Source organism: Xiphias gladius, chromosome 24, assembly GCF_016859285.1.
Source record: "Xiphias gladius isolate SHS-SW01 ecotype Sanya breed wild chromosome 24, ASM1685928v1, whole genome shotgun sequence".
NCBI lineage: Eukaryota > Metazoa > Chordata > Actinopteri > Istiophoriformes > Xiphiidae > Xiphias > Xiphias gladius.
Window position 1 is genome coordinate 9,866,268 of NC_053423.1, and position 14,897 is coordinate 9,881,164.

General features: G+C 42.6%; 1 protein-coding gene across 1 annotated transcript; it reads left to right on the top strand.

Moving 5' to 3' along the window:
• jazf1a (JAZF zinc finger 1a) lies at positions 1-14,250 on the top strand. Its single transcript, XM_040122777.1, has 5 exons — positions 1-142; positions 7,667-7,739; positions 9,484-9,680; positions 11,202-11,371; positions 12,897-14,250. Exons 1-5 carry the CDS (start codon positions 28-30, stop codon positions 13,071-13,073), a joined length of 732 nt encoding a protein of 243 aa, XP_039978711.1. The 5' UTR covers positions 1-27; the 3' UTR covers positions 13,074-14,250.
• The last annotated feature ends 647 nt before the right edge of the window (positions 14,251-14,897 follow it).

Here is a 14,897-nt window from a genome sequence, read left to right on the forward strand (position 1 = left end):
CCCGGTGAATGCACCATCGCGGAAAACATGACGGGCATCGCCGCCGCTTCTTTCTTTTCTAATTCCTGCAGGTTCGGGGGCTGCGGTCTCCAGTTCGAGTCTCTCGCCGAGCTCATCGTCCACATCGAGGACAATCACATCGGTGAGTCGGGCCGGAGGGGGAGACGGAGCTAGGCAGCTAGCTGGCATTAGCCAGCGCCCTAGCTAGTTAGCTAAACGCAGATAGGCTCGGCTTTGCACTACGCTATCCCTGCCGCTCGCTGCCCGTCGAAGCTCGTCGGCGTGGGAGGTATTCGGCGCCGCGGGACTTTATTTCTTTAGAAAAGCAATACTTCTCAGTGAAATAAGTGTCCGCCTCTTCGTTTCATTTTGCTGTAGCTGTACTAGTCACCTTTTGCAGCGGTAACTCGACTACGAGGGCCGCGTAGGTCTCCTAGGTGTAACTAGCATCCCGACCAGGCAGCGGTTTCTCAGCTAACGTTTGAGAAGAGTGTATTTACGTTTCCAGGCCTGATGCATGGCAGCCGGGGCTCCTCTCACGCCGCGTGCGTATCGGGCTGCCGAAAAGTCTGTCGCTTTTGTCACCTCAGGTGTCTCGACTCATCAAGGCATCACCTTTTGCAGTGCTTTCCGATTATGCTGGTGTCACTCAATTACCACCGACACTGTATCAAATTAAGCCAAAAGGTGTCAGACGTGCGGCGACGTAATCGCATTTTCTTCCACATGCACAAGCTTCAACTTGTTGCTCGCCCCGTTAGATTTCCATCTGACCGTAAATCCTCTGATAACGGTCACCGGGCGATGCATAGACTGCCACAGTCAGTTTTCCCATTCCATTTAACAGCAGGAAAAAAAAATAATTAGGGGTTATGTGTGAGTGGTCCTCCTGTTATTCACTTCCCAGCATCACTGAATTTGGCAAATGATGTGGCATATCAAGGAAAAAAAAAGAAGATATTAGGTTTTAATTACAATGTTAAAAAAATGTTATAAGATATGGCTGTTAGATGAGGGCTTAGTAAATAAAACATTAGCAAGGGTGTGTATGACTTTAATTCATTAGCATTGCCCTCTTTTAATGATGGAGTGATCCCTTGCTATTGCCTTGATATGGCAGTGGAAAAGCATTCACATGTAGTCTAATTAGTACTCTGCAATGTAATGCTTGTTGAATATTTAACACTATTTGAAGCACAGATCAAATTCCCCCCTCTGAACAAATAATCCACTCTTGTACATTAACCTGCCATCCACCGTAGCAAAATACACAATAAAAAGGGTTATATGTTATATTTAGGGAACTGAGAACCACCAAAACACAAAAACAAAACACAAATCTGTAACAAAGTTGATGTTAGCTAATCATTATTTGTGGTGTGTATCCATCCTCAGGAGGTTTTTTTTTTTTAGGGGATGAGGGGGTTAAAATGGATGCTTCATTGAGCCTGTCTCCATGGCAACTGGCAGTCTCTAAAGGGGTTGGGGGCAGTATATTGGCTGAGTTATTGCACACCTGCTGTCTCACTAACAAAGAGCGCTCCGAAGCGGCCAGCTGTGGTGAGGACACCGAGCGCCTGATGTCTCATCACATGCGGGGCGGGACTGATGTGCCGATGTTTTAAAAGGGGTTGAAGTTTTGTGTGACTGTGTTTGTAGGGGAAAGTGGAGCTTGGTCTTGTGGACCGCTCTTCATCCTACCATATGCTCCAAGGATCTGCTTCAAACACCTGTGGTTACACAGACCACAATGTTTCCCATAACCCACCCGTAAACTAATTTTACAAGATCTAATCTGACAGAAAGGTAAGGATAGATATGTTTTCTCAGTCACACAACCCAACACGCACAGCCACAGATATACGCCCCATCTGCCTCTTAGCTTGACCTTTGACCCCAACCGTCAGCTGAGCAGAATGGTAGTTTACCAGTCAGATCACTTGAATTAATGAGTTGCCCCTCTGCTTGCTGTGTACGGTGGCTGGTCATCAGTGGTGTCAAGATCACACACAGTCTAATCAATACCGCTTGCAGATCAGTTACCACAGGGATAAGTGTGACAGATGGAGGGGATTGAGGTGAGAGTGTGTGGGGTGGGGGAGGTGGGGTAGTGGCATTTAGCTTTGACTCCCCTTTGGTTTTGAAGTGGTGCAATGGTGTGTGATCAATAATCAATCAAAAGATAAGCTAATTTGATCCTCCTAGTTCCTTCACATCAGATGTCAGATAAGCTGTTTGAGGATTTGTAGATAATAGACTGCCTTGATATGTGGTCTGTCCTGCAGTGTGCATAAACAGACAGTGAAAAAGACGGCAGTAACCGTAAATCAGATAATGCAGAGGTGATAACGGGCTTGTGATAGCAGACATAAATAGCGGAAAAAGTGAGGCAGTGCATCTGAGGTCAGGGTGCAGTTATCCATGTATGCCAATGCTACAAACGTTTGGTTATTACAGTAGACTGTGCTGCCATCTTGTGGTGGGACAGCCTATGTGCTGCATAGCCTCAAAAAGCCGGATTTTGCTTCTGACTTTGGTTTGGCGCCCTGTGTATCTCAATTATCTCACCTTGTTACTTATTTGGATTTGTGCCTCTTCTGACACAGCACACAATAGCTGGCAGCAAACAGACCAGATGATGCTGTCGTGATCCTTTCCGTGAGAAAACCGGGCAGTGTGTGGGTCTCCAGTGCTGACCTCATCCCAGAAGAAAGGATAGAAGCCCTCCAATAACATACCCGCACTGTTTAGATAATAGCTGAATGCAAGAGGAAATGGGTTAGATGAACTGTGTTTAGTGTTGTGTTTGGTTGTTGTCGAAGGCTTTGTGTGCGGACTCTAGGTAAGGTCTGAGGAATGTAATGATGTCAGGCTTGTCTGCCTGCGTGCATGGCAGCAGTGTGATGTGTTCCCACCTGCACAAGCACATACCTGCCCCTTACCTCAACAAAGATTTGCAGGGAGGGGGAGGCAGATAGAGATTAAAAGTGGGGAAGAGATTTGAAAGAGAAGGTTAAGAAAGGAAAAATTTGGGGGCGAGAACAGGGAAATCCCAAACAGCTCAGCTTCGTTTGGACAGAATTTATTTGGATTTTTTTTTTCATCTGGATTTGTTTTGTTTTTTTGGAACATCTAGAATCAAAGGCTGACCTGTGACTTAAGCCAGATCGGCATTGTGTTAGTTGTGTTGTAATAATGTGTAATAATGTAAACTCTGCTGAAGCATGCTGATAATGAACCTGCAGTAATTTTTGAAGATGTAATCATTCAGCCCTCGGGACAGTTTTGGCTGTAGCCCTTTATTTGCCCTGGCTCAAAGAAAAGGCAGTGCAAACACAATGTGTTGAAGAAGCTGTAACCATGAACCCCTTTTGTTAGTTTTTTTTTTTTTTAATAGGATGTAAGTGCATATTTAAGGACATATTAGGGGAATTAACAGAAGTTTTCTTTGAGCAGTATTTGTTTCTTTGGTGTTGCCAGTGGAGCCGGGCAATTCATATTTTCGTGATGAATTGATCTTCAGAGCTGAAATTATGAATCAATTCATTGATTAGCCGGCAGACGAAATTAATTGGCAGCAATTTTGACAATCAGTTCATCGTTTAAGTCATTTATCAAGCAACTTTTCAAAACTCTCTGGTTGCAGCATCTCAAATGTGAAGGTTTGCTGCTTTTCCTTCTCTTACATGATAGGAAATTGAATATCTTTGGGTTTTGGATATTTGGTCAGACACAACAAGGCATGTGAAGCCATCACCTTGAATCATGTGAATCTGTCATAGTCATTTTCTGTATAATTTCAGAAATTTCAGAGGCAACATTAGTTTATTAATCAAGAAACTACTTAATAATGGAAAATAATTGTCATTTATCATGATATTCTCTTGCAGTTTTCTGTTTGGTGTCATGTGTAACAGTTCATTGTTTTGAATATAAATTTGATTATTTTATATGAAGGACTTCAACTAGTGTTTATTTTTGTTTAAAATGTATGTGTTAAATATTGTCTTCTACAAAATCTCAGAAAATATTGAAAATGGCATCACTATGTCCTAAAGTCCAAGACAAGGTATGTCTTGTTTTATCTGACCAATAGTCTAAAACAAAAAAAAATAAATAAACACTCATGGATAATGTCATGATAATGATTAAAACTTTATATTCCAGCCCTAAATGCCAGCTTGTTTCGCATCGTACTTTCAAAGGTGTGACAGGGGAAGGGGCGTGTGTTTGTGTGTGTGAGAGTGTGTTCACCATACTTCCTGAATGACCTGTCAGGGTGTAGCGGAACAATTAGTGGATTGGCATCCTAAACTGGAAACTGTAGCCCCTCTCTTTTCATGCTACACATACATCCACACATGCTCACAGTCACACAGTTCACCTCTCGGAAGTTGTAGGGCCCGAGCGCCCGACTAAGCTCTGGGAAGTGTAATTACAGAGAAGTTTGCCATTTCCCCTACCCATATCCCCCCTTGCTCACTCTCCTCCTCCTCCTCGCCTCTCCTTCCATCCGGTTGCCTGCTGCTCTAGAAACACGTTAAAATGCTCTCTGTGGCTTAATTAGCAGCCTGCAAAACAAGCCATGCATTCTTGGCCTGGTTTCAACACAGTCACACGTGCATACAGACACACACATACACACACGCACGCACACACACACACACACACACAAACAGACCCATACACATGTTCACATACTGTACAAATGGACACATGCACACACTTTGTATTCAGCAGGGGGCAGCAGTGCGCCGCTGGCGAGAGAAGGCTGTCTGTGTCGAGATGCTTGGAGCTGCTGTTGATTGGGTGCTGCTTTTATTGACAGGAATGCTGATTAGGGAGATATTTATAGACCCCGGAGACTCCGCAATGTCTCAGAAATGCAAGACACATTTACTGAAACATGCAAACATGTAGATGGAGAACACACACAGAGTAGGCTGCTGGCAGTGCACAGGTTAAAAATAAAACTTTGGAATGGAATCAGTGAAAGTTGATATCCATGTAGTTTTCTGTGTGTTTTGGTGTGAAACGTGTGTGAGTGTGGATGTGCAGGTTCCCCTCCTGCTCCAGCGGCAGGATCAGCAGTGTGTTAGCTTCCTGTCCTGTTAGGTGAGCGGAAGTCATAAAACCGGTGAACATTTACTGCAGCTCTGTCCATGCACCTGGCTTACTCCATTTCCACCAACACCCCGCCTCCACCCTTCCTCTCTATACACACGCACGCACACACACACACACACACACACACACACACACACACACACCTCATCTTAAGGGTAAATCTTGCGCTCCTTGTACATTCAAAGTTTAATAACTCTGTTTTTTTTTCCTGCTGGTTCATGTTCTTTAATACCCGGCTCATGTTACTTCGGAATATATCCTACCATATAGAAGTTTGACTCCGGGTTCATCATTGCAGACCTACGCTTTTCAAGTGAGAGCTTGGTAATATAATGACTACAATGCTTAAAAGGTAATTAATCGACTTAGCGTTCTAAAGATCATTTATCAACAACAATCTTGATAATTGATTAATTTTTGAAGTAATTCATCAAGGTATAATGCCAAACATTCAGTGGGTTCAGCCTCTCAAATATGAATCTTCTTTTCCTCTGACTTATGTGAGTGTAAAGTGAAAATCTTTGGAATGCTGTATATATGTTAGTCAGACAAAAAGAGCAATTTGAAGACTCCACTTTTGGCTGTGGGAAATTGTTATCTTCATTTTTTACTGTTTAAGACACTCTATAGACGTTGGAATTCATCTATTGAAATCTAGACGACATTCACAGATCATGAAAATAATCACTAGTTTATGAAAACAGACTTGAGGGCTACATTATGTTTAAGAGATTAGTTTCTGAGCTTATTTTACCATTCCAGCAGAGTTAAAGAAGCAATGAATGCCTCTGTCTTTTTGGTGATTTCCATACCACAAACAAGATCTGAAATCGAGATTTATTTTCATTGTTGATTAATCTTCTGATTAATTTGATTGATCAGTTGTTTTGTCAGTCCAAAACCAAATGATATTCAGTTTACTATTGTAAAATGAGGAAAAGCAGCAAAGTCCCAAATTTGAGAAGTTGGAAACAAAATGTTTGGCATTTCTGCTTGAAAAATGACTTGAAAAAACAATTAGTTGATTATCAGAATAGTTTTCGGTAAATTTTTGAAATTTTGAATTGACTAAGCGTTTCAGCTCTATTACACACACTTTCTTTAATTTTCTCAGTAGTTGTCCCTTTAAAATCGTCACATTATATTTATATGTACTGACATCAAAAATATCATGATATTATTATTAATGTTTGATAATAATTTATATTGTGGTAGATTATTCCCCAGCACTGCTACAACAAGTGGGTTTCAAAAGGACATTGTTATGTCTCATGACTCAGCCTTGTCAATGCTGTAGGTTGACGTGTGTGTGTGTGTGTGTGTGCATGTGTATGTGTGCATGCTTGAGCATATGCTCTGGTCTCTGCATCTGAGCAGCAGGTAGGATTATTAAGGCTCAGCTATAAAAGACTGTCAAAGACCACCTCTGTGGACCACCTCAGATGTGTGTGTGTTTGTGTGTCAGCCCTAAGTTTATTTTTATGGGTACATACCCCTGCTATTTTATTTCCGTACCTAGCCGTTTCAGTGTGCTTTGTGTTTTTAATGTAAACTCGTATGGGTAAAAATGTATGGGACTCCGGTCTGTACAGCAGCAGCAGTAGTGTGCATTTTTTTTCCTGGGTTGTTTTCTTGTTTGCTGGTCTCCTTGGTGTTCTTTTGCGCTGTGGGAAGTCTGCATTCTTTTTAAATTATGAGGTGTGAAAGCCTGAAAACCAAAGGGCTCAGAAGGCCAGCACGCAAGCACATACACTTGGGATTAGTTGGAAGGAGCGTCCAGGAGTGTGTTGTTAATTGTTGCACAGAGATGACCCAGTTCTTGGATCTGAAGTGCAATACATCTGCTAGCCATTACATATAAAGATGCAATTATGCCTACATGCACACACGCGTAGACATGGACATGCACGCCATGGCATAAACCTACCAGTTTTTTAGTTTGGATTCTTCCGAATGTTCCCCCGTTGAACACTTGATGGCACTGGCACTTCACCGATGCACCCAGCTGCAGTGTTTTCCTGCACACTTGCTCCTGTTTTCCAGGGGGTGGGAAAGGGGGCTTTGAAGTTGACACAGCTTCCCTCGGGCCGTGGAAGTTGCCTGCTGTAGTGTTACTGACTTAGCAAGTCAACTAGAAAAAGCGTCTGTGTGTTTTGAGTAATACACTGTGTACGTTCATCACAGCCTCCAATTCGCTCCATCATTCTTTAGGACAAATTTCCTCTTTACTGCATTCAGACTCCGGCGATGATTAAGCAGCCTTAGGTCACTTAGGGAAAGGCATTGGTACTAAATTAGGGAGAGCTTGGCGCTGGCGTGATAATGCGCCACTTATGAAAGTATTCGAAATCTATCTGCAGGCTGCCACATATTATGGACTAATACAGAGAACGCAGTGTGAGAAACATCCAGTAATCCATCAGCCAGTTTGGCAGGAAGAATAGATATGTGAGTCAGCTGCATACTAAGAGTATTCACACATTTTCCCTCCACAGAGAGCGGTGATTAATCTGAATGTCTCTCTCTCTCTCTCTCTCAGACACAGATCCGAGGGTTCTGGAAAAGCAGGAGCAACAGCAGCCCACTTATCTGGCCCTAAGCTACATAAACAGGTACACACACATTCACACACACTTAACCAAAGGTGTCTGTCTACAGAGGGCAGCATTGCTCCGCCAGAGAAAGACTGTTTATATGTGCGTGAGTGTGTGTTCATGTGGCTTGCGGGGAGCAGCTCAAAGGACTGATGTCTTCCCATAGAGGCAGCAGTGACTCATCTACAGACCAGCACAGAGAAACCACACAAGACAGTCAGCCCTGATTCCATACGCTGCAAGCGGCACAGCCAAAGGCAGCATTTCAGGATTACAGCATGTGTGTTTTTGTGTGGTGAACCAATGTCTCACATCCCACTTAATGTCCCATTAAATCACTCCAAGATGCAACATTGAGAAAGATAACGGTAAAACAGAGAGAGAGAGAGAAAGAGAAAGTGAGGTTTGTTTTCTGGGGTAATTGTTAGAGTGGTGAGGTTGTAAATGTCATCTGTATTTACTGTACAATGTTGTGATGACTGTATATTTAAAGGGGCAGGTCATTTAGCAGCTCAATTTTGTCTTGTTAATGCTCAGACTTTCCTCTCAAAGCAATTGTCTACAGAAAAGCCATAACAAGATGATATTAAACCTTAATAGCTCCTATTGTAGCAACAAATAACACTATAGACAGTTACAAAGCACAACCAAGAGTAGAGTTAAGAATAATACAGAGAAATAGGGTTCTATTAATGTATAATTCTACTTAGTTACAACTTGGGTCATAAATTCTATTGTACTCACCAAGGACATTTCCGACTTCATCTCAAAAAGAAGTTAGACGGGGCAGGAAACACCAGCGGTTAGTTGATCAGACAGGTTTTAAACAAACCTGAATTCATTTGGGAAAGAAAACAGAGGTGATTGGTGAGGTTATTACCCAAACTGTTGGCACAGTTTGAAGAATGACTTCCTTGTTCAGTTTTCTCATAACATACGTGCCATAGTTGTGCATGCATAGTTTTCCTCGCAGTAAAAGGGATTATTGCCAACATCTCAGGTATGCTCACTTTTCATTTTACCTCTAGATAAAGTGCCTTCGATAATCTGGCTAAACCGTTGCCTTTTTTACAATCTGTCTGATTGTCTCACCACATTCTTGTCCCATCTTTCATTATAGTGATGTGTGCGTTTTCCAAGATCTCAGCAATTACTTTAAGTACAGTGTTATACTAAAGTACTATAGTACTATAAAAATAAGACCCAAGTTGTAATTAACCAGAATTACCCTGTTAATTATAAATTATAATAAAAGTAAAGATTGATAGATCAAATGAATAATATGATTTTTTTGAATGCGGTTTGGCAGTTCAGTAGGTTGGCAAGGTGTGATCATTTGTTTCACCAACGTTAACCACATTTATAAGTTGACATCAAGATGACTGTAACATGGAAGGTCTGTTGGTGAATAATATTAAATGCAGGGACTAGAGCTTGACCCATAATTTTGCAGATGTAGAGTCTAGATCTGTCAGTAGTCACAGTAGAGACAGTGTCACCATTGAATACAGTAGTTCGTCCACCAGAGAGCACTGACAAATTTTTCAAACGTAATATGTCCCGCTAAGGAAAAATCTAAGGGATCCATATCAGGGCAGTTTGTTGTTAACAATATATCGGCCAATAGTCATTTTTATCAGATATTTTATCAGATAACTCCCAAATATCAATGTCATTATTGTGCCGAAAAAAGCAGTGTCGGTTGGGTTGTAGCAGGGACATATCGCAGCATTGACTGATTACACCATATTTGTGCTGTCAGGTTCATGACAGATGCGGCACGCCGGGAGCAGGAGACCATGAAAAAGAAGGCCGCGCCCAAACTGTCCCTGTCCATCACAGGTGGAGTGTCCAGGAACAGCACGGCCACGCCTCCTCGCCACACCAGCGGTAACCTGACGCCTCCCGTCACGCCCCCCATCACCCCTTCCTCCTCCTTCCGCAGCAGCACACCTACAGGTACGACAGGTGTGTGTGTAGAAATATGTGTTTGAGGGGAAGAAAGATGGATTGCTTATATGTGTGGAGTGAATGGAGGTGTTGAAATTAATGCAAATTAACCCCACTGGCAGTGACAGAAAAAGCTTAGAGTTATGGTTTTGCCATCGGGAGCATATTCATCAAATTCAGACAGTACTGATGAGCAAGTGGAGTCCTTTGTAACCTAAATGGAATGCAGCTTATTTCATACCCGGTGACTGAGCAGGAAATCTCAAAACATAAGTTCAGCATATCTGCTAAGAGAGCATGAGCCAGCTCACCGTTTGTTCACTAATGCAACCTGTAAATAGAAACCACAAATTATTCACTTTTAAACATGAAAAGCTATTTTGTAATAGGTTGGAAATGTTTGGACATTTCATGCCAGTATTTCCTCAAACTTTTAAATCATGTGGAAAAATCTTCTTCCAGACTGGAAAGTGGAAGAGGCTAAAACCCCAACAACTGTCTGCTTCTGTATGCATGCATGTGTGTGTTGTTTTGTGTGCTGGGTTAGGTGGCTCCTGCAGTGAACAGACCAGTCAACACTCTGCTAATTACACAGCAGCTGTCACACTGTATGTTCGCATGGGGCTGTGTGTTGCACAGCCCAGAAGCAGATGTCCAATTCCAGCCCAAATGGTTCCAAACATAGTGTTAGGTCTCTGCTTATACACCAGCATGGCTTCACACACACACACACACACACACACACACACACACACACACACACACGCACACACACACACACACACACACACACACACACACACACACACACACACACACACACACACACACACACACACACACACACACACACGCCCTCTTTCAACATGTGCCAGGGTGCCATCCATTTCCTCATGCTGAGGTGCAGCATTTCCTGTGAGATGGTGGGGGGTCAGTTGGCCTTTATGTGTGTGTGTGTGTCTGAACATTCAGCAATGTGTCATGTGAAAGCCTGTGTGTGTGTGTGTGTGTGTGTTTGTCTGAACATTTCAGTAATGTGTCATGTGAATGCCTGTGTGTGTGTGTGTGTGTGTGTGTGTGTGTGTGTGTGTGTGTGTGTGTGTGTGTGTGTGTGTGTGTGTGTGTGTGCATGCATGTGAGTGGAAAATGTTCTGCACTTTTTCCAGACTGAGCAATGGAGATCACTCCCACTTAATGATCTCTTTCTCAGTGCCAATCACTGTGTTTTGACTCACAGGCACACACACACACACACACACACACACACACACACACACACACACACACACACAGAAGCAGATACACACATGTAATCCCCTCCTGTTCTGTCTGAGCAGCTGCTTTCAGTGACGTGTGGGCTGCTAATGCATCAAAAGCGGAGCAGAATACAGAGAAAAGTATTAATGAAAAGTCACATATCACTTCTCTGGTAAATTCCCAGAGCATGATGCCCTTTTGGGTAAACCCCATCCATATTTCATCTGGGATGACTAGATTTTTTTGTTATGCGTTTCCCCATTGTGCCTCCAGGCAGTGAATATGATGAAGAGGAGGTAGACTACGAGGAGTCGGACAGCGATGAGTCGTGGACCACAGAAAGCGCCATCAGCTCTGAGTCCATCCTCAGCTCCATGTGCATGAATGGGGGAGAGGAGAAGCCGTTCGCCTGCCCCGTCCCCGGCTGTAAGAAGAGATACAAGGTAAGGCTACACTGGAGAATTGAGAGGTCAGTCGCAGCCACACAGTTATAGGACACACTGGAGCTTTTGTCTGAGTGTCACGTCTGGACACAATGTGTGAAAAAACACATTATAAATCCAGAATATTGTGATTGTAAGCTGTAATAAATATGTCATGGTATATTTGCTTTGGTTGAATTAGCTCTTTCAGCTCGTTGTCCCTGCTCTTGAATTAATGGAAACTGTGAGGACATTACTGTTTCATACATTTTTTTTAAACTAAAACTGTGACATGGGATAAAGCCACATTTGCTGTTGATCTGAATGGGTCCACATACAGTATGTTATCTAATCTGACTTCATCACCCTGCCTCTCACCAGGGTTTGACGCAGGTCTGATATTGTTTAGTTTTGATAAAACAAGACTAAGAGTCCACAGCCATACTAGCAGCTTTGGGACAGTGTACCTAGGCACAAATCACAAATATCAACCTCATGGTGGTGCCAGAGGAAAAAGTCAAGGTATTACCAAAAGTAAGTAGGATACATTGTCATGGAAAGACAAATGTCTGTGCAATATTTCACGGCAATTCATCGAGTAGATTGTGAGATTTCAGTCTGGATCAGAGTGTTGGACTGAACAAGAGACCAACATCGGCATCCTTGCAGCTACGCTGCTAGCGTGGCTAAAAAGGCTAAGAAAGGTTTTAGTAATAACTTAAGAGTTACTATAGGATGGTTATAAATTTAACATCACACAATAGTAGAAGTTGTCAAAATAATAGATTTTACTCTTGTCATACTCAGGTCCTTGAACATGATTGTTGAATGTGACTTGGTGCATTTATTTTTTAAACGAAAAGCTTCAAAACTTCAAAGTTTCACAAAGGCTTTGTAGAATAAACATTGCAGTGATAATTTTGTTAAAATCATTTCTGAAGTGGTGAACTCTGTTAAGCAAATATGCAAGTCGGAATGTCCCGAACCTAATTGCAGGATTGGGGTTGGGTGTCTGTCCCAGTTTGTGTTAAGTACTAGCATTAAACCATTATACCACTTTGAGACAGGGACGTGGGTTTTAACATGATGGAACAGTATATGATTTGGTCTCTAAGAACAACTGCAGAACAGTTTCTAAGATTTTGCAATAGCATGAGGTTAATGGGCTACCTAATGGGCATGATATACAGTATGACGGGTTGAGTTTCAGACATAAACCTCTCATACTCAAAACATGGATTGATCTTGTGTGTAGTACATGTCCTGCATGTATCCTTTATTAAATGAGTTACCTAGATCTGGATTAATGGCAAAAAAAAAAACTTTATGGCAACATCTCTATATACACAAGATCTTGCGTAATGCCGTGGTTTAGCAGTGATTTGTATGATACTATAACGATAAACAGGCTGAATCCATGTTAAATACTGCAAGTTAAACAAGGGTTTTGACATGCAATATGATATAATAAGAAGTAGTACCCGTGACCCTTCTCCCCTTTCCTTCTTTATCTCTGTGCCCCTCTTCTCCTGTTCCGCCTCATCAGAATGTGAATGGTATCAAGTACCACGCCAAGAACGGCCACCGCACGCAGATCCGTGTGAGGAAGCCCTTCAAGTGTCGCTGTGGCAAGAGCTACAAGACCTCGCAGGGCCTGAGACACCACACCATCAACTTCCACCCACCTGTCTCCACCGAAATCCTGCGCAAGATTCAAGGCTAGAGCCTGTGGTCACACCAATCAGCTACCCCAAACATAGCCCTGTTCTATTCTGACTTTCCTTACCCAATCTTTTTATACCCTTCCCACACACTAAAGGATCAAGTGCATGCTTTAAGTTGTTTTCTTTTTTTCATCTTTTACTGGTTTGTGTTACGTTATTTTTTTTCTATCCATGTTATATCACTTGTATTTTTGGAAAAAATGTATCTTTGTAGTATTTTTATTGTTGTACATTTGCACATTCGTATATGCTATCACATTATTTTTTCTATTGTTTGATTTACATAAGGTGCTAACTGTAAAAAACAACAGAAAGAAAAGACAAAAAAACAAACGAAAGAAGAGAGAGGAAACGTAAAAGGAGACGTAAAACAGGAAGTGCAACCAAGCCCTGCCCCTTTTCCTGCTCACGTTAGCGTGGGATGAGGTTGATTTTAGTGCGGATCTAAGCTCAGCGGTCCTTACACTCCCTTAGTGTGAGATGCAGAGAGTTTGCAGAGCTTAGATCTGTGCCTTCAGAGGAACTTCTGGGGGTTTAAGTGTGAGAGTTAAGTTATACTTTAAATAGATATATTGATATATAAACAATAGACAGATATGTACGTGTACATAAAAATATATAAGAGTTTTCATGAGCATATACATAAATAGTTACACTTTATTTTCAAGCTTTATTTTATATATTTCTGTCAGTGTTTTAGATAGCGTTTTTTCCCCTACGTATCAGTAAGTGTTCCTTTCATTCCTTATTTGCTGAAACGGCCAGTTTTGTCACCTCAGAGGGCAAGGTCAAACAGCTGGCTGACTGTAGGTTCAGAGAGTCAGGTTTTCTCTCATACATCCTAGAGATTAGGAGCTAATACGCCTTTCCGCTTGACACACTCTGTCTGCGATATTTTACTGTTGATCAGGAAGAGAACGTATTCGAGCAAGGTCCGGGCCAATAATCCATACCTTAAACATTTCATCCCCACAGAAAGCCATCCATGTATCTCATATATCCATTGTTTCGTCATTCAGAGTGCCAGAGCTGTGTTCCAGAGACTTAGCTGTGAAAGCAGGTTAAGCATCATACTGTATTCCAGTTGCCAAGATCTTTGTTGTTGTTTTGTTTTCCATGATCGTTGCCAACAGCTCTCCACTGCCAAACATTGACCATACCATGTGCCTGATGAGGGAGGGGGGAGGGAGGGAGGGGGGTGGGGTGGGGTGGGGTGGGGGTGGGGGTGGGGGTGGGCGGGCGTTTGGGAGGGTGGTTCAGGAAGGCGGGAAGGAGATGTAATGGTTTCAACCAGGAGGTCGCTAAACGTGTGGCAATGGTTTTCTATGTTCATCGCACCTTTAAAATGTGCAGATGAGTGGATGTACATCGTCAGAATGTCTTCCCACATGCTTTCTTCATCGTAACACGGGGAAAAAACGTGTGAGAGAAGAGGGTGGATTTGTATTTGAAAGAGATTACCACCTACAACCTGTCATTTGTGTGTGTTGTAGACAGACAGCATTCCAGTTCATTGTATGTATGGATGTGTGTGATGTGTATGAGTGCTGCGCGTGTTTTTTCAGCAGTATCCAAGTCATCAGCCTGTAGAGTGTTACTGTATTCAGTGTGTTTCTGTGCCAGGCCGCTGGTTCGACTCCTGTGGAGCAGGATGGCCGGCTCGCTGGCTCGCTGGCTGGCTGGTGGTGTTGCGTCATGATGTTTTGTTTTTGTTTCTTTGCCCCCGACTGGGATTTCATATTTCATTGCCTCTAGAAAAACAAGAGTGGTGCAGTGCAGCGTCGCGTGCCAAGACACATTCATCATTTCCCTGATGGTGCACA

Excerpts from the sequence above, each read along its gene's own strand:
- jazf1a (XM_040122777.1), top strand. The coding sequence starts at position 28 with ATGACGGGCATCGCCGCCGCTTCTTTCTTTTCTAATTCCTGCAGGTTC. Across the intron at positions 143-7,666 it reads CATCGAGGACAATCACATCG|ACACAGATCCGAGGGTTCTG; the intron begins GTGAGTCGGGCC and ends TCTCTCTCTCAG. Across the intron at positions 11,372-12,896 it reads GCTGTAAGAAGAGATACAAG|AATGTGAATGGTATCAAGTA; the intron begins GTAAGGCTACAC and ends CCGCCTCATCAG.